Source organism: Pleurodeles waltl, chromosome 4_2, assembly GCF_031143425.1.
Source record: "Pleurodeles waltl isolate 20211129_DDA chromosome 4_2, aPleWal1.hap1.20221129, whole genome shotgun sequence".
NCBI classification, from domain to species: Eukaryota; Metazoa; Chordata; class Amphibia; order Caudata; family Salamandridae; genus Pleurodeles; species Pleurodeles waltl.
Genome location: NC_090443.1, coordinates 831,939,568 through 831,959,670, shown reverse-complemented (window position 1 = coordinate 831,959,670; position 20,103 = coordinate 831,939,568). Strand labels below are relative to the sequence as shown.

The 20,103-nt window shown below is 40.6% G+C and overlaps 1 protein-coding gene across 7 annotated transcripts in view; it reads left to right on the top strand.

Moving 5' to 3' along the window:
* The window catches only part of NFIA (nuclear factor I A), an 807,499-nt gene that overhangs the window by 715,675 nt on the left and 71,721 nt on the right, over positions 1 to 20,103 (top strand). For all 7 annotated transcript variants that reach the window (XM_069232553.1, XM_069232552.1, XM_069232556.1 and 4 more), the window contains one exon: positions 8,700 to 8,865. In XM_069232553.1, the coding sequence (XP_069088654.1) occupies positions 8,700 to 8,865 (166 nt within the window). The remainder of the gene's footprint in view (positions 1 to 8,699; positions 8,866 to 20,103) is intronic.

The following is a 20,103-nucleotide window of genomic DNA, read 5'->3' as shown; positions in this document are numbered from 1 at the left end:
AGGCCTGAAAGTAAGAACAAGAGAGCACAGAATAATATGTAGCAGTTAGAAATTGGGCCTCTAGGTGGCAGAGGTATGTACCCTGTCCAAGTAGGGACCACAATCCTAGTCAGGGTAAGTCAAATACACAACCTAAATCAACATGTGTTCACCCTCTGGTAGCAGAGCAGGCAGGCTTTACTTAGAAGGCAATGTGCAAAGTATTTGTGCAATACATACACAACATTCAGAATGAAAACACTTCAGAAAGATTCCACACAGGTTTATGTATGACAAATTAAGGTTATATGTCTATGTAAATCAAGATCAAAACGACAAAAATCCAATCAGTACATTATGAGATATTCTTTAAGTAAATAAATTCATACACGGTGCTGTATTGCTCGATAGCGCTCTTAATATGGGGAATACGGTAATGTCTCTTCACAGGTGCAGAGTGTGCCTATCTGCACGTCGTCATCCCTTTGGGATTTCAAAGGGGGCCGGGATGTCTCAACCGCTCGGTTTGTTTCGTGGGCCACTACAGACCCGGGTAATGCCAGGTGTTGCAGAGAACAAGGGGAGCCGCTGCTCACAAATTTTGCAGCGACTCCACTCTGAGGCAAAAGATGATGAAAGCATTCCTCTCAGGGAGCTTGGCAGCCACCATGGAATGGCTCTCACTGGTAGAATGGGGTAGAAGCTACAGGGAAGCCTTCGCACAGGTCGGAGCGGCCCCTCAAGAGCCAACGACACTTTGGGGAAAACAGGGGGCAAGCCACCAAGCCCTTGGAATCACTCTGGAGGATAGTGTTTGGTTTTTGATTCTTGCAGCTGGGCAGAAGTCAGCAGGCATCACGGCAGCTCAGTCAGGCAGAGTAGCAGTCCTTTGGAAGAGTTTAGCCCACCAAGATAGCAGTCCTTCAGCACAGCAGCCTTTACTTCAGCTTAGATTCTTCCAGGTCCAGAGTGTACTGACTTTAGGGGGTCCGAGACCCAGTACTAGAAAGTGCCTTTGATATGGGGGATAACTTCAAAAGGATTCTCCGAAGTGAACAGGTCCCCCTTTCAGCTCAGCCCCGGCTCCAGACTATAAGTGGGAGGTAATCAGTCCCTTTGTGTGGGCTCTGGTCACAACCCTTTGAAGTGTAAGTGTGAGCCCTTCCCACCCGCCTCCCCAAGAAGACCCATCACTATGTAGATGAGTGCAGATGCAGTTGAGTATCCTGTGTTGTGGATGTCTGGAGGGAATGCACAAGTGTAGCCATCACTTAGCCGAGGTCAGACGTGTATTGGAGACATGCTGTAGGCACACAGGACAGTGAGAGCAGCGAAATGCCCACTTTCTAAAAGTGGCATTTCTAAAATAGTAATACTAAATATGACTTGACCAGTAAAGAAGATTTATCATTACCATTCCAGTGATACTACGCATCATGCAGGTACTCTTCTCTGATCAGGAATCTTAAAAGTATTTTAAGGAACCCTCAATGCTGGCCGATGAGAGGGACAGGCATCAAAGTAATGAAAAACAACTTTGGGAGTTTTTCATTAACAGAGCATGTAAAGTTCACATGTACATGCCCTACCTCTTACTTACATGGCATCCTTCTATATGGGCCACCTAGGGCCTGCTTTAGGGGTGGCCTATGTGCAAGAAAAGGGCAATTTAAGGTTCGACTCAAGGTTTTGAATGCTAAGTCTAGGTGGAAGTGAAATTGCAAACACAAACTGTTTAGGGGCTGGCTTGAGATATGTTTACAGGGCTACTTAAGTGGGTGGCACAATCAGTGCTGCAGGCCCACCAGTAGCATTCAATTTCCAGGCACTGGGTATATAGTATACCACTTTGCAAGGGACTTGCAGATAAATTAAATATGCCAATTGGGGATACACCAATGTTACCATGTTTAGGGAAGAAGCACATGCACTTTAGTACTGGTTGGCAGTGGAAAATGGTCAAAGTCCTAAGGTCAACAAAAAAATACAGCAACAAAACAGGAGGTAAAAGACAAAAAGTCTGGGGGAAGACCACCCCAAAAATGCCAATTCAAACAGAAGCATCATTAATACCATCACAGATGCAACTTCCTTAGGTGTAAGGAAGCATGTGTTATGTGCAACTTTGACCCTATTCCATAGACTTAACGGGTAGCCAGTAACAAGCAACCACTGATATATGGGAAACACACAATGGACACAGTGTTCAATATGTATATAACTGTTCAGAGAAAGCCAAGTTTGTCAAGATGCCTAACGTCTGATCCAAAATTAGTGCCTAATAAAGATGGCTTTTATGTGTATCAAATCCCTCACAGTCTTGAATCTACATTGAAAAATTAAGTTGATATAAGTAGAAAAGTGGTACTGTAAATTGTGTTTACTCCATGGAGAGAGTTTACTTTGTATCACACTGCAGACAATGAAATGCTTATGAAAAATACACCACTGAGTATTAAAATGTATCTCCTAAGTACAGTGTACACGCTATGCAACACTTGTCAAAAAATACACTATTCACTTAAAATAATCAAGTTCTAAAGGTGCTAAAGATTATACTACCTGCAGCTTTCATACTGTGGTGAAAACATTAGATAGCCCATTTTCTGAAGCAAAAGAAGCATGTGCATTGGTTAGTACGTGGTGCACACAGTGTCTTATGTTATGTAGAAACTGTCATGCTGAGATGATTCTGTGTAATAACTCAAGGCTACTTACAATAATTAGTATCTACTACGGATGATCTTTGTCCTGCTGGAAACCTTTTCTGCAGAACCAAAAAACTTGTGTGGAGGATACTCGACACAAGTCATCAACTATCATCTGCACGCAGAGCTACTATTCAATACAAAGATTTTCAATACCTCTGCACACCTATGATGCATTAGAAGCACGTGTTTTGTAAACATGTAAACACCTACTCCCATTAGATGGAGGCAAACTGGACAAAATTAGGTGGAAAAGTAATATGGTAGGTGCTTGCCACTATGTAATCTATAAAACAAACTAACACAGTAAGTGGATGATTTCATCAGTAATGTCATCAGTGATGCCATTTGAGATGTCATCAGTGATATCATAAATGAAGTCATCGAACATGTCATGAGTGATGGTATTTTATGTGCGGTCATAAGCAGTGCATGGCTGGGGTGCATGTTACAGTTAGCTCGGCTACCTGTGTTTTTTTAGTTCAAAATGTAATGTTGTCACTGACATATACAGTATGTGTGTGTGTGTATTAATTACATGTCTTACATCTGATGTATTTTCTTGGCAATATTGGTCACTTAAGCAGTCTAACAAGTCTACCATGATTGGTAGTACGCCCTTGTTGCCACACTGTCCGCTTGTGCTTCCTTACAGGCATTATATGTGTATTATGAGGTCACTCTTTTTCCCAAGCTTACATGCTGTGGTCGTAGGTGGTGGTCCAACTGGCAGGTGCCAGGTCTACAGGTAGAGAACATGTAGCAGAGTAGACTCCTTGAATTATCTTGGTGGCACTGGGAAGCATTTACCACCAAATAAAGTTGCCTGGAGTCAGGCTTTTTCCAGGTTGGGTGTAGGCATGCTGAGGTTGCACATCAATATGTGAATGTTCAAAGAGAATCTTGGTACACACTTGCACAGTCATCCCAAAGTCTTTTTTTAATATGTGAGGATTGGTAGACATCTGTACACAATCATATTGTTTGCAGCCAGCTAACAGGCAGGGCTGTTTCATTGGTTCTGCCAACATGGGCAAGCTTCCATCTACGTTTCTAATCACTCTGCCTGTTACGTCCCTTCTTCTCTTTCATGGTCCAATGACTTGGAGAAACCTTTGCTGTATTTCCCAGGTCAGAGTTCCCTGATGAAGAAAAATGAATCGGCATGATCTGAATTATTACCAATGTTGGTTTTTGTACTTGTTGATAACCTACATGTGCATTCCAAAGTTGTCAAGCATATTTGTCGAAATGGTTTATGTTTTTACAATATGTCATGAAATCAGTTAGATACACTTTTCAGTCTCTTTAGTAGGTGTTGTGTTGAAAGGGACAGCACTCATAGTTTATTTGAAATTGATTCTAAAAATAACTTTTTAGATGGATTTTTGTATGATGGGCGTGTCGATTAAATTAAGAACACTTATTTTATGATGTAAAGATTATATTGTTAATTTGTATCTGTACAGGTATTTCTAAGATAGTGTCTTGGAAACAAATTATTATCATGATTGTTATTATTTGTTACATTAAGCTCCAGGATGTCCTTTCCTAGTATGTTTTCTATACACCTGACCAAGGTTAACAACTTTACAACTTGCATCCTTTTTAAGTTCCCTAAAAACACATCTTCCTAACTGCAACTTTATTGGTTGAATTTCTGCAGGAAACAGTGCCATATAAACAGCTATTACTGTGTCAAATCCGTTAATGGATCAGATCCTCATTACCAACCCTTGATTCATGCTTTGTTGACCAAAATTTGTTAACCGCCTTGTACCGCAACCAGACTCAAATCTTTGAGACACCCAACCCTCTGCAATCAGACTCATGTACTTTTGAGATATAAGCAATCACATCCTTCTCCTTCTTCAAACCAACCCGAGATAGCACCTTATCTTCAGGAACACAACTGATCGTCTGAGAGGACCCATATCATGAACATTTATTTCTTGTGATGGGTGTTATCTTTTAAATGTGACACATAATGACATTTGTGTAATATTGATAAATGTTGCCATTAATCGATCACACCTGATGGTATAATTCCTTTATTTTACAGTTGTCGATAGTGCATCTGCATCACAGGGGAATTAATGTGATTTACAAAGGCTATATTAGTAATTATGATATAAAGCATATAATAATAGCAAGTATCAGGGTAGGTCTGGTGACAGATATTGTAGAGATTAAAGTACAGAAGGAAAGTCCTGCTATAGGTTGAGGCAGAGAAGATCAGATTGTATATGTTTCCTCAATGTGAGAAGAATGAGTCCTAATGGCACCCAGCAACCTCCAAACCCTATTTTTGATGATCCTTACCACGGTCTCGCTTAACAGGAGCCTAATATATCCTCCATGAACTCCATAAGATTTTGAAATGTGGGCGGACTCTATTGTTATGAATCATTCTCTTTGCCTCCATATATCAATCGTATGAACAAATTTCCGACAGTTTGTCAATTTGTCTTCCCCACAAATTCCCTTCTGCTGGGTATTAATTGTGTGCCCCAATGACTGTTCATTAAAATCTCTAGTATTTTTTACATTAATTTTGGTCCAAAAAGACTGGATTTTTGGGGCATTTCCATAGCATGTAGTAAAATATTTATTTTCGTCACTTTGCCTGAAACACATCATTGTCAACTTGGCCAAATTGGAAGAAGTGTATTCTTGTTTAGTATAGTATGTGTGGTATTTTAAGATCTATTAAATAAAATCGTGTCCATACTTACATCTTCCTGGGATGTGCTTTGGCCATTTTCAGACATCTATGAGGTTAAATGTGTCATACTTGAGCAGAGAGTGAGAATGTCTTTAGAGCTGATGTTTTTAAGCAGAATTGTGTGTTATCTGCACACAGAATAGACACCTGATTCTGCGAAGATCAAGCTTACAGCTCCATGTACAGAGGGAACAACATAGGGTATAGGTTCAAGTGTTGAGGAACACTGTAGGTCCCTATGGGCTTTTCATGAGATTAAATTCTCCTTCATTACCCTCTGCTGTTGAGAGGAGAGAAAGGAAAATAACCATTGCAAAACATTGCTGCATAAGCCCATGTAGTGTTGCAGGATACAAAAAAGCCTGTCTTAATCAACCACTTCAAAAGCCGCTGACGGGTTTACAGCCAGGAATCATCTTTACCTAATACACAATGGACGTCAACCAGGAATTTCAAGGTGACTTTTTCAATACTGTTCCAGACAAAAGCCAGACTGATAATTGTAAGCAGTTCTTCCTTAGCAACAGATGTGTTCAATGGATTCGCCACATACCTCTACCTAACTTTACATAATCTCATGAGATTTGTTGTAGACGCCCATTCTGATAATTTGTTGTAGACACCCATTCTGATAATTAGAAAGTTTCAATAGCATTTATTGTGCAGCTACAATGAGCTATGGTATGGCATAGTGTCCACACTTTTTGTAAGCAGTACTAATGTCATAGTACGTTTAGGTCCTAAACTCCCTCTCAGTCAAGCTGGATTAGAAGACATACCAGGTCTTCCAAAAGCACTAAACATTGTAGATTTCAATACATTTTCTTAAACTGAAAAGACTGTTATACATTTTTTTATTTTGTAGAGCATACCAACACTAAAGCCCTCATTCTGACTTTGGCAAAACCTGATTCTCTACGCCGTTTACGATCTTTTGACCGCCGCCAGGGTGGCGGTGCAGAGCGCCAAATAACAAGTGTGGCGGTTTGGCCTATGCCAAACCGCATTATTCCCATTGCTACCACCAGGACGGCTGGTCCCGCCGCGCCAGAGACGAGCATCTCCGACCTGGTGGGTCACCCGATACCACCAGCGGTATTCTGAGTCTCCGTTCCACAAGGGATTCTGTGGCAGAAGCACAGCCACGAAATCCCTGGCAGAAAGGCTGAAGGCAACAGGAATTTGCATTCCTGTTGCCAGTAGATGACTCCCACCACCCCTTCAGTAGAAACCCCATCAGCCCCCCAGTAGAGACCCCACAATCCCCATACTGCACTCCGCCCCCAAATACACACACGCACACCCTGACACACACACTCACAACACTCTTATAAACATGCGCACCTACACGCATCACCACAATTAAACACAGACACACGCACAAACACTCCCCGCCCACCCCCATGCATTACACGCATACACACACTCACGCACCCATTCACACCCCCACCCCTTGCGGAGGACACTTAACTCATCCGATTTGGTGCTCCTCCCTGAGGGGACGGGTCCCGGCTCTCCCACCGCGGCCCGCACTGCCATCAAGAGACCGCCAGGCCATATTACAGGTCGTTACACCACTGGCAGAGTCATTTTGGCGGGGCCGGTGGTGGGCCCGCCTCTGCACCACCGGCCGCCAGCACGAATACTGGAGGATTTCCGCCCAAATTGAGGCGGAAGTCCTTCAGTACTTGGAATATGGCAGTCGGAGGACCGCCTGCACTGGTGGTCTTCTGGGGGCTGCGACTTCGGCAGTCTCACCAGAAGACCGCCAAAGTCGGAATGAGGGCCTAAATGTTCATAGTAGTATTGTGTATACCTATAGCACTATATTTTTACATCAGCATATGTTAAATTGTAACAGAGATGGATGTCTTTATCTGAAAAGCATGTAAAGCAATATTAGTAGATTAAATCGACAAAACTTGGCAACTGTGAGTATGGCTCACCATGGATATACCTAAAACAACTTTACCCTGGAATCATTTGCAGCATGGACACAGCTTGAAATAAACAGAATAATAAGTCAACAATGTCCCCATCATTATTTGCCTGTTCATCTCTTTGTTTTCCCACCATATTACACTTGTGTTTTATCAATGAAAGAGCTCCTCCTGGAGGAACATGCGGAATCTCAGAGTTAATTGGACTTTGGGACTGGACATAACAGTATTGTAGTCATAACAGAACATTATGTTAGATGTTTACCTTCTAAAGAAGGCATCTGAGCTGCTATTACAGAGTAAATCATTGATTTCCCCTAATCCAGTTGATCCTAATAAAGAAAAATCGAGATTAATGTCAAGTCTTGTAATTTAGCCTCAAGACATTTTGGCAGAAACCTTCACGTCTTGCCTAATTGGTTAAACTGTGTATCTTGCCCAGTAGTCATCACAAAGGGTAAGTCATTTTTCTTCACAATCAGATCTTATTATTAGCAAGATCCTCAAGACCTCCAAGCCTGATTTTCAGAGATTAGCCTTTTTGTAGGTAATTAGAGGTTCTGTTGACCCCAGGACCTTGTTTTGCCTCTTATGTTGATGTAACCCGAGAACTCCATAGTATTATTCACACAGTGAAAAACAAATAATGGTTAAATAAATGTTCTGATCTTAACAGCACCGCTTTTTTCCGAGGCATCAGGTTTTACTTTGGGTCACAGTACAGTTCATAGAGCCTATGTTGTCATGCACAGCTCTGGTTTCTTTCCAGCAATGTCCAATAGTTCAAGCCACCTACCCATCCCTGATTGATCTCCTTGGGATTCTTCTTGGGATGATGAAGAGGTATCCATCTTACTACAGTTTTTCTTGATGTATATTTATCCCGCCTCCACCACAAGCACCTGTAATCTCTATAACTTTCACACCAGAAACCTTTTTTTGCCAGACTGTAATCCCATTTTTTAAACCCAGTAAGAATTTTCCAGTTCACTAGCTTTCCAAGGCTCTTCTTCCTTTTAATCAATATTTTCTATTCCCAAGCCTCTCTCCCATCATGTTGCCCGTGAGGACAAGCAACATTTTGTGGGATACTGTTGTACTCAGGCCCCAAACAACTTAACTTGTTCCTGTATTTTAAAGGTGAAATGATGTTTCAACTGCTCTGCTGGATATTAAGATTACCAAATAAGTATGTGTTACTCCCCCTGCTCATAATGTGTACTTCTTGTGGGATAACTTCCTCCATTTGGTTAGTGGACCTGTCTATATATTCATGAATGTTGTTTGGATTTTGCATGCAAGGCAGCCTATTGTGTATTGTAAACTAATGTATATTTTTTTCATCAGCCCAATGGTAGCAGTCAAGGCAAGGTGCACAATCCATTCCTTCCTACCCCAATGTTGCCACCTCCACCTCCGCCACCAATGGCTAGGCCTGTGCCCTTGCCAGTGCCAGACACAAAACCTCCAACTACATCTACGGAAGGAGGAGGCGCCTCTCCTAATTCACCGAGTAAGTCTTCAATGTTGCTACGTATTCAGACATAACTGCATCATTCACTGACATGCTCATTGTTACATAGGGTGCAATAAATACTGGCTCAGTCTTTATTTGATCATTATTTTGTTATTTGTGATTGATGCCCTATTTTAAGAGTCATAGAGGGATGCAATATGGATTATTTTACTTCATACTTAAATTAAGCAAGGTTATGCCTTGCATATAGTATACAGTTTTTATAAAACATAAGACTCATATGAGGTTTCATTCGGGTTCTTTGGTTACTGCAAATAAAGTTAAACACCTCGCCACACAAACAATCCTAGAGCCTCCATTGCCCTGTACATTCACCGTTCACATATTTTCAGTGGCTCGTTAATAAATACTATTTTTCCTTTTGGTTGAGGGAGTAATTTTCCTCGCCTTCATTAAAAGAAAACAGTATGTTGCTGTTTGTAAACAGTTACTAAAGTAATTCAAATACAAGAAAAAAAAGCAAATATGAAAGTCACTCCATTACTAATTGCTATTTTACAAACGTTTAGTCCGAGAAGCAGTATCACAATGGCACAAAGGCATCGGTAGACATAGTTGTGGAATGTTTCATATTTACGAACTAGATATTATTTTAATTATTCTTGCTCTATGAATTATGTAGGGGACTGGTGTGTGTGTCCATATCATGTGCTGGCTTTATCTTTGTCCTGCACATAGAGTTGACCTCGTTTTTATTTCAAACTTAAAACACATGCAGGGACAAAAGGTTTACAGCCTTCTCTTAGTCATTAAATGTATTGTATTATTTTCACAAACATTACCTTTTTAGAAATATTTGCAGTTTTCTTTATGATTTGCAAAGACTTTGCACAGAAATGGACGCTAATCTTATCATTTACTGATGTCTGTCATAACATATGATTCATTTTTGTTCAATCTTCCTGTTCCTCATATATTTTAACATTAAAGCAGGTGAATTGTATGTGGCAAGCTATAGTGCAGGAGATTTGCTATGTGGCTGCTCATGGGGACTGTGACTTTTCCTCTGCACATGACAGAGGATGGTGGTTTCTGTTCGATTTAACCTGTCATAACATTATGTTGCGTGAATGTAGGGGAAATACCAGAAGGCTGAGTTTCTGAAGCAGGTTACAGCTACCCAATATAGAAAGAAAATGTACATTACCCTTCCATGGTGCTCTGTCCACGAATAACCACCATCCAAGTTCACCCTCGCGTTAACTGTAGATGGGTAGTTCCTCCTTTCGCACCGAGTTGAGTCTAGCCGCGTACTAAACATAAGATAGTATTGATGAGAGATGAAAGTGAGCTTAGCTGAAAGATAGACAAAGTGAGAAAGGAGGACATGGTAGTAATAGGAACCTGTGTGATAAAAGTGCACATTCTTCTCTAAATACAGATAATTTGGGAAATAATCAGAACTTAACAGTCTTTAGCATTTCTCATACCATTGCTTAAGCAATTATATATGTATGCAGGACGATAACTCATTCTGCTTCTAACACACTTATAATTCGGGAAAGAGGAGGGATGTTTAATTGAAAAAAACTAAATGTGTATGTGCAAGAATGTCATTGGCTAGTTAGAGGTGAAAGAATGATACTGTATCTAATGATTCTGTACATCTAAGCAAGCTTCCGCTACACATAAACCCATGTTTTCATTCATAGGTTAGCAAATGACACTTTAAGGAATTCCTCGTTTCTCCTTTTGGCAGCTTGGCTGAGTTCATCCCTTAACCACGCCAGAGCTGTTTGGGGTTTTTGTAACAAGAATCATAATGTTAAAAGTTAAAGCATTAAAATTCGATATGGAAATAGATTGAATTTAAGAGATACTTCTAAAACCTTACGACTTAAAACAGGGGCAACCAAAAAACAACATAATTTAACCACCCAATAAAATTCACTGTTACTATTCTGTAATAACAGTTTATTGTTGAGCCCATTGAAGGATATGAAATAATTATTTAAAGGAAATGTTTAAAATTGCACTTTTGGGTCTATAAGCAGGACATTGCTTGGTGGCCTCCCCATACTCGAAGTGGAATAGGTTGGTGGGAATTTGTTGTTGTGTTGACTGAGAAAGACTTTGTAAAACATTATAGAGCTCAGTTCATTTATGCAGAATTAGGTCTCATATGATTGCCAAACCGCGTTCTGTGGCCTTGGATGAACCCAACAACAACTTTCTCAGGGAGTTTTACATTAGGAGAAAGACTCTAGTCTAAAGAGCCTGGTGCCAACTTTTAATCCTCCTATCAACATGGTGGGTTCCTGTAATCACATGTTTACAGATTACTGTGGCAGGTTTTCTCAAGATGGAGCAGATCAAAGATGGTATCTGATGATAATTCATCTAATCTTGGATTAGCTTACTGGATACACATGGTGCTCAGTATTGATGAAGATGTAAATGCTACCAATGGGGGAAGGTACTGCCAGAGGCCAATGAAGGATTGGAGTTTCTCCAATAGTCTCTCACAGTAGGTCGCTTCTGGATGCTGACAAATCCTTGGGCCTTGGGAGGAGGAGTGGGTGCAGTAGGTATCTGGTTTCAATTTGTTGCCTTTACTAAAGTATGGATATTTTACATATTTTTCGAATTACATTTTTGTGAGACAATGTAGCCATTTTAATTGTTTTACACAGTAATTATCCAAACAGGTTGCTGTGTCTTCTGTGGTCTTAGCACAGCAAAGTCCAGGACTACAGACTTCTTGGCATAATTCTGCTGTCCTTCATCTGAGCTGTCTTGGTTTGAGGTAGCAAATCTTCCTTCTTTCTGAAGGGCCTCCTGACTAGAGGTTCTTGGGCCCTATGGCCACAAAGCAGTGCTTCCAGCTGCTTCCATGTCCTCAGCTAACAATAGCCAGGCCTTCTGACAACTCAAAATGTACAACAAAAGGGTCATACTTGCCCTGTTTAGTCAGGCACACTGCAAATAAAATCTGGATGAAATCTCCCATAGTGCAGAATTCATGACATGCAAACAAATCTTAAACTGGAAACAGAGTTAATACATCAAACAGTATTCATTGAAATTCTGACCTTGATTGATGGGATGTCTAGCCTCTAGAGTAGGCTATGGGGGCTCTCGCTCAAATGGGCCAAACGTTCACTTCCACAACACAGGAACTTTCCTTTCCACTCTACTCTTTGGCCCCACTCTCTGCCAGGAAAGCATATTTACCTGAAAATAGTGCCGGATTAAACCCTGTGGAGGCCCCTGGGCAGTCAAAACTTTGGGGCTCCCCTCACAAATGATCTTTTAATACTTTTTTTTAGTTTTACCAACCAACAATTTTAATAAATCAATTTCATTACACAAATCCAAACATTTCACATATGTAGTTTGCACCAACTTTTTTAAAAAAAAATTAACAACTTACAGCTAACAGAAGATGTGCTTTTAAGAGACAAACTGTTATGTGAATCTGATGTCTATGGTTTATGTACTTTAAGTTGTTAATGGGTACATTACAATAATAAATTATTTTCTCTATAGAGTCTTTAATGTAAAGTTTTTGTTTCTTTCAGTTGATTCATGTTTTCTATCTTTTGAAAATAATTTAAGAAATCTTGATTGTAATTTTCTTTCAAGATCAAATTAATATTATTTGTACTCATTGTTATGGTGGGCCCTTAGGCCGGTGCCTACTTTGCCTATTTGGTAATCTGGCACTGCCTGAAAAGGATTTATACCTAATTCTTTCTTCCCATCTCTTCTCAGAAATCAAGGTGCACCTTTTATTGAGTCTGTTGGACTCTAAAGGTGGTGGTGTGGGGTCAAACTAATTCTAGGCCACCCCCCTAAATTTTTCTGGTTTCATAGGTGAACAAAGTATACACTATGGATCAAAATAACATGATTTAAATGGACTTACTTTTGATATGCTCCGAAGTAAAGAATGTCTTATTATTTTATGAAATTATGTACCATGAATCCAAGTATCATACTGACTTGTTGCTGTCAATGAAAGATATTGAAAATTGCAGGTTGATGCATCTATGTTAGTAATTTGTGGGGTGACCTTCACTGTATTCTTATCAAAGCTTATGTCTACATTGCATCCTGGGGCCGAGTTTGTGCTTAATAATCTTCACTTTTGTCTGAAGTGCAGGACTCAAAACATGAACAGGATAGTAGGGAGGAGATAGAATGCTTTGTTTTGATTAGACCTAAAAATCCATAAGCCTGTGATGTCCAAAAATCTCATAATTAATGGACGCCATCTAAGAACCTTCAGAAGGTATCTCGCATGGGACCTATGCCCTAACCCAAAGATCTGTAGCTTAATGACCTGTTAACAAGCTGAGTTGCCCAAATGATATGATCAGTGCAAAGAGAATTACACACGTGCCAATGGGAACGGACATAAGCTCAGATCAGATCTTTTCTGTGTTCATTATACAACTGACAAATACTTTTCGTGGCCATTTGAAACTGGTAATGTGGCTGAGAACCCAATGCCAATTATGTTAAGCATTTTAGCCGGATGTACAGGAGCAATGTCAAACCCTGATCGGTACGTATATAGGATATTCTGAGACAACTTTTACTTTATCAAGAAAACCTCTTTTTTTATCCATTCTGTGAACCAATTACACCGTATGACAACTACACTCTTTTGTGTAACTGTTAGGTCTTCCCTGCCCTCCAACTCTCTCAATACTGTAGTTGGTAAACATTGCCTTTGTGGATCGGTTTAAACAAATGATTCATATTCAAACTTTATTAACATTGAAAATGAATGGAGGCAAGAATGGACATGCAAGGAATTCACATATATTGCTAGTTATGTGAAAAGTACAGTCTTCTAACCACTGTGGCAGAGTGAGGGAAAATGTGTTTAACTAATTTAATAGTGCCAGGGACACCCACCCAACTAAATAATCCATGGACCAGTCCAAAATAATTATGGTTTATGTCAGGTAGGGGTGTATAGTCTACGTTAATAAATTACTGCAATCCCCTTATGCTGCTTAACATGAGCGCCCATAATCCCGGTGGACAGAGACCTTGGAGGCCTCTTTGTGTGGTGATATTATGTTGAAAATAGTGTTTTTGGCACTTTTCCCACACACTTTGAAAAGTGCAAGTACTTTTGGTCTATACCATTGCTTACTTTTTTCATCAATGTCTCCAAACTCTATATTTGTCAAACTTAATTAGCTGTATGAAGGAGAAAGCCTTCTTTGAGAAGCCTTATTTCTGGCTTTCCCTGCCAAGGTTTTGGCTTTGGACTGCTAATAACTCGCAGCAGACCGGCTCAGGAGGCTGTGCTCCAGGTTGCAAACAAGGGAGGTATTTCGGGTGATCTCCCTGACTTAACCATTGAACAAAAGGGGCAAGAGATGGACTTTAATATGTTTTACATGCTTATGCATTCCTGTGACAAACCTCTGAATACATTCAGTCTGGTGATAAAAAATATTAAAAAATCGAAATTGTGTTTTCTAGTTTGAAGGTAGTTAACAGTGATTTGTCATCTGGTATCCAAAAGCAGTGAAAAGTTGTGCAGGACACTTTTGATTAACCTCTGCATACTTTTGCGTACATGGTAGCATAATGCTTGTAATGGGAGGAGCGAGCAAAAAGAAACAAAAATTGGGAACGTGTCAACCTCGACCCTCTCAATAATCTAAAGTACTCCTTATTAGGAACATTTTGTTTCCAGGTGACGAAGCACCTGATTATGCCTTCACATGCGATGTATGGATTCGCACTATAAATATCAGTGTGCAGAACGTGGCATCAGCCATCCTTCTCTCTTTGAGTTAGACTGATGAGGTTTGTTTGCACATCCCAAAACTTTCAGGACCCCCGAAGTTTCACACGTATCTCCTGTGTTTGCTGGTCGAAGCAGGCCACAGTGGCTCTCTTATACTGTAAAAGCTAGCACTGACATTTCTATCCTGCCCATTCGCACCCATCAATTCAGTCGCTATATGGTAAGAGCAAGTGAGACTGACCACTTCAGTGAGGCTTGAGGGATTATTCCCCCCCCCCAAAGAAAATTTTGGAAAAATGGCAAAAAAAGGTGTACTCTACAACACATATTTTCTTTATATATTCAGTTCTAAAATATAGTAAATGATGTGCATCAGGATACTGCAGTCCTTATTGGGACTCTTCAGTGATTCAATCACCATCACCCTCTAACAGTGTCTCTCGAAAGACCCCCCCTTATTTTTTTCATTTGTTTTAGAGCGCCTCTCTTACCAGTGCAGGGTGTTGGAGCACTTTACATCACACACGCATCTAGAGACAAATAAACCCTTTTTTAGCAAAATTAAGATAACCAAAAACTGGAGAAAAAAAACATAAATTCTTAACTTGTACCATGCGGTTTGCATTCTGCTCTTTGATGGCAGTTCATAGCTGACTGAACTAGATTATGACTGTTAACTTATGAACTGCGCAGTAACAAAAGTAACTCTGTGACAAAAACAGTATCCCACTGAGCACTGCACATAAAATACTGTTCTGGGATCTGCATGATACACGTTCTTTGCAACAGGCATATTAACCCTCTGCCCTACCTTAGAGGAGTCAAAACTGCCACCAGACAAAACTTCCATCTCTCCCCAGCAGGTGTGATCTTGGCGCTTTTATTGTTGCCTGAAAACTGTTGTATATACAAGGAACTCTGTAGTGCTTTTAAAACTGCAGCACTGCTATAAACCTGACCCCCCTACCCCCAGGAACAAAAGTGCACACACCCCCAGGAAACCCTGATGCTCGGTACAGCCAATACGGCCTTGTTCCCATTTCATGCTCGCTGTTGGTTATAGTAAACAACTTCAACTTATGTCAAAATATCACCCTGCACACATACCAACTTCAGAATATCGGCTATATATACATACACATGCATATATTAGGAAGGAATAGACCGCTATGTACATCAGCAACATTGTGCCCTTGATGAAAGTACAGGTCGATGTCACCTCAAGGGTTTCAGATGTTTGCCTGGGAAAGACGAGAACAAAGGAAGGAGAGGCGAGTCTGGGTGTCAGAATGGTTTTACTTGTCCTCTCTCCCTTGCTGCCAGGATCTTTGATAATCGATTGTTGGTGCGTTATAGAGCAGAATTTGCCAACAGTCAAGAACCATTCCTGAATTAATTACACAAATATGTGTCCGAGATGTTTCTAAGGGACAGCCTATGGTCTTGGGATACTGAACCTATCACTCCTGAGACAGAAGAAAGGATGACTAAACTGCTGTCACTTTACATCTTTTTACATAAATGATGGTGAGAGCAAGAGGGCTTCATGCTGACTTTAGCATGTTTAGCCAAATTCCACGCAAAACTTACTGGAAATTGTTCAACATTATTATGTCTCATGATCAGATCTTCAGCCTTCTGGAATAGATATTTGGGCTTTATAAAATTTAATTACAGCTAATGTGTCTGCATAATCCTTTCTCTTTTTGTATTTTTATGATGTAATACAATTCTAAGAACTATACAATTTATTTCCAAAAGTCCTTTGCCTCAATTACTCCGCTCCTGCCTGATTTGAACACAAGAATGAGAACCTTATACCAGGACTTGGCTTCCTGAAGATGGCGGAGAGGTGTCTGGGAATTTAATGGGCACGAAGGGGACTGAACACCCTCATAGCACAGGGGTATATACCGAAACGTAGACTCAACTCTGGCAAGGGGCACCAGTGTCACAATGCTACATCAGTTTGTCCTCTAGATGACCTCTCAGTGCAGCCCTCTCCCAGAGGAAGAAAGGCAAGGATGAATACTTGTCCATTCTAGGTTACTTTTCTTAGGGCCAGTTACAGGACTGTCGCTGATCCCTTTCTTTTTTTTTACCCAGCCTCATTCATAGATATTAGATGTGAGAACCTCTGGTAATTCTGCACAGATGGAAAGCAGATGTGGGCAAACTAGGAGAAAAAAACATGATTTTGTCTTCCCCAAGAGGTAGAGGATGAGGAAATAAAAGTAAAGAAAAAAGACTTACAGCTGGGTTTCATCCCCATTGCTTCCATGTTGCTTTTTTTTGCAGCTTTATATAGTGCAGACTCTGCCCGAAGGTATTGGAGTGCTTTACACAAGCACCAGTTATGTTACACAAGGACACATTTATTTATTTATTGATTCATTTATAGGAACAGGAAAATTAAGTAATTATCAGCCGCCATGACACAAACCTGTTTCCCCAGTTCCAAAGTGATGTCACATCCAGTCCCCTATAGTGAAACCCAGACAAACAAAGCGAAGATAACCATCAGTTTGATGGTACCCTCTGAAGACCTCTTATGAAGCTTCTCTACAGTCTACAACTCCTTACAGATCTGCCTCCGTTTATGCTCTATGCTGTGTTCCAAGCAGAGTCACAGACTTTAATGGGGGTTCCATAACCGTGGGCAGGAGGCAGAATATAAGGTGGGAATGGCAGAGGGGATTGTTTAAAGTGGGGACAAAGCACGGTGGAAGTAAGAGCATGTGACAGAGCTGTAGTCATGTGCCTCATGAGGACGCAAGGAGAACATGGAATAGAGATGGCAGGACAAGTAAGTTATGTACACAGTGAAACTCTTGTGAACAAATGTACCTCTTCAGTCTGTGCAGAATTTACGATTGTTCTGAACAGGTCAGTTTAAGTTCAAAGCCCTATAATGAGCAAGGCAGCTTAATGGGTCTTTTTCAGTTTTCCAGTGTTTCAGGTCATTTACGTTCTCACAGGGATACACATTTCATGAGTAGTTGAAGATAGTATTTTGAGCAAACTGAGAAATCCTTGTCAGAATTTCACCTTTCAATAGCCTTGGCTCAACTAGGCACCCTTAAGTGTCTTCGCTGGTGCAAATCTTCTACTCAACAAATCTTGGATCCTTTGCCCTATGGTCCCATAACACATGCTGCGGCAGCTGAGGTTTCCAGTCACTGTGTCTTAGTGCTGCTTCTTGCCATGTTGTTGTGCGCTCTGTAGTTGTGATTTTCCATCAAGAATTGATTATAGTACTTATGGGTCCCTCCAGAATCTCAGACATTTTGGTAGTGTACCACTCTGAACAGCTGAGTCCTGCTGGCTCCATTGAGGTAAGACTGTTCATCTTATGACTTTAGTTTTCTAAATGCCTCATCCACTGTCAGCAATAGAAACCAACACTACATTAATGCCAGCGAAGCAAATTAGGCCTCAAAATGCTGAAAGAGAACAGTGGATTAACAAATCATGAAGGTTTATTAGCAGAGTAGCAAAGTTACAACCTCAAATCATTTAATATTGTTGAAAATCAGTTTTCAATACATGAATATCAGTTAGTATAATCCAGTTCAATTCGAAATAGCAAATAGAAAGACAAAATGCTTAAAGATGTCATAAAGCAAACTGAGCAGTTGCAGCTTCTCATGAAAGGCAATTTCCTAATATACTAAGCTGAAGAAAAATCTAGAAATTTGTGAGAGAAGTTAGGATGACGTGCCAGCAAGTAAAATCCTCTAAAAGGAAAAATCAGAGGACAATTTAGTCAAGTAATGAGGATGAATTTGCCCAGGAGCCGAACTCTTTTGGGCAGTAGCTAAAGAAGCATCTTTTCAGATGAGAGTGGAAAGGGCATCTGAATCTGACTAGCTCAGCAACGCAACAGTTGAATCATACACATCTTCAGTGTAACAAACTCCCCAAGATCGCCATGGAGAGAACCACTTGCTAGCTAACCTTCTTGCATACCGCAGTTTCAGCCTTATTTCCGGCCATTGCACAATGGAAGTTTCTGCTGTGCAGCCTTCAAGCGATAATTCGTAGTAGGATGATATTTTTCAATCAACGTGTTCTCAGTGCAGGTGCAGAGGCTCATTATTCATCTCTCCATGGAACACATACAGATGAACATTCACACAGAAACTAAAGTAATAACAATGCAGTTCCAATTAGCTCGTACTGTTGAAGCCTGGCTCCTAAAATGAGAGAAAGAGAAAAAGTGCACTGCTGCCAAGAGAACATTTCATTTTAGGGTGAATCATTTGACCTGAGACCTAGATTAACTAGGATCAACTTGAACATGAAAATCACACTTTATATACTTATGCTTAGTGAGCAGATTACTATAAATGTTGTGCAAAGCATAAAATAGTGTCAAGGTGCCACCAGCTACAAGGACCTTTCTATGTTTGTTTCCTTCCATCATTGTCTTTTCTCTCTGTCTTTCAGGGTGAGTCCTCGGATGACTCTTTGAGGTTTCTGCACTTTATAAACTACTGATGAGGGCACCTGTAATGCTCCCTCACAAGTCCTCTACTCCAACTCTGTTAAACGTTTTTTCGAATTCCCGAACCTCTGCTGCTCAGTTTTAATCAAGATTTCAAGCTGATGCCTGCCCATTCTCTTTGACTGTACAATCCCACCAGTCTGATATCAGTCTTTTAAGGGTAACAAGAACCTGCCATTTGATATAGTATCTGATTCCAAATTACTTGCTCTGTCTCTTCTACATGTGCCCCCAAGGCATCCTACAAGTCACTTGGTTAGTTTGCTCATCTTAACTTGACTTTCAGGAAAGACTGTGTTTCTGCCCAGCCTTCAAGTGAAGGACATTGTTAAAGAAGTTGTGGATAAGCATCATATGCTTGTTTCCATAGGTCCCACGACTTGCAAGTCAGAGGACCCTGCCAAATGATGGTTTATAAGGCTCTGGACGTCTGGAAACACAATACCACCCCTAACCCAACTTACGAGATGAGAATTCTCATATTAGAACCATAAAGGTGCCCAGACTCTAAAAGAATCAAGGAAACATAAAATTGGCAGATTTGCACAGCATTGACATGGTATCCCGAGTCACTGGGATGAGAAAGTTCTGCATCAGCTCACACTTGATGTGCCCCTACAGGACACCAGCACACATTATTTCCTTTCATGGCTCTGCATCCTACGTTAGTCATTAGAGAAAGCTTATCCAGAAACTAATAGGTGTGTTTCAAAGAAGGAGTTCTTTGAGACTCATTAGCCTTTTTGTAAGAGAATAGGGTCTGTATCAATTCACTGGAAGAAAGGACTCTCTCTTACTATGCCAAGGGGGGATGATAATGTTTACATAAACACCCTAAGCTGCCTGAAGAAGAACTTGGGCACCAGTTCACACCTCCTGTGGTGGCTGCTGAAGAAGGTCTGACAGCGAGTCTTTAACCACTGCATCTACCTTGTAGATGTCTTTTGTCGGTTAGGTCAGTGAAGGTACCCCAATCCAACAAATTAAAACT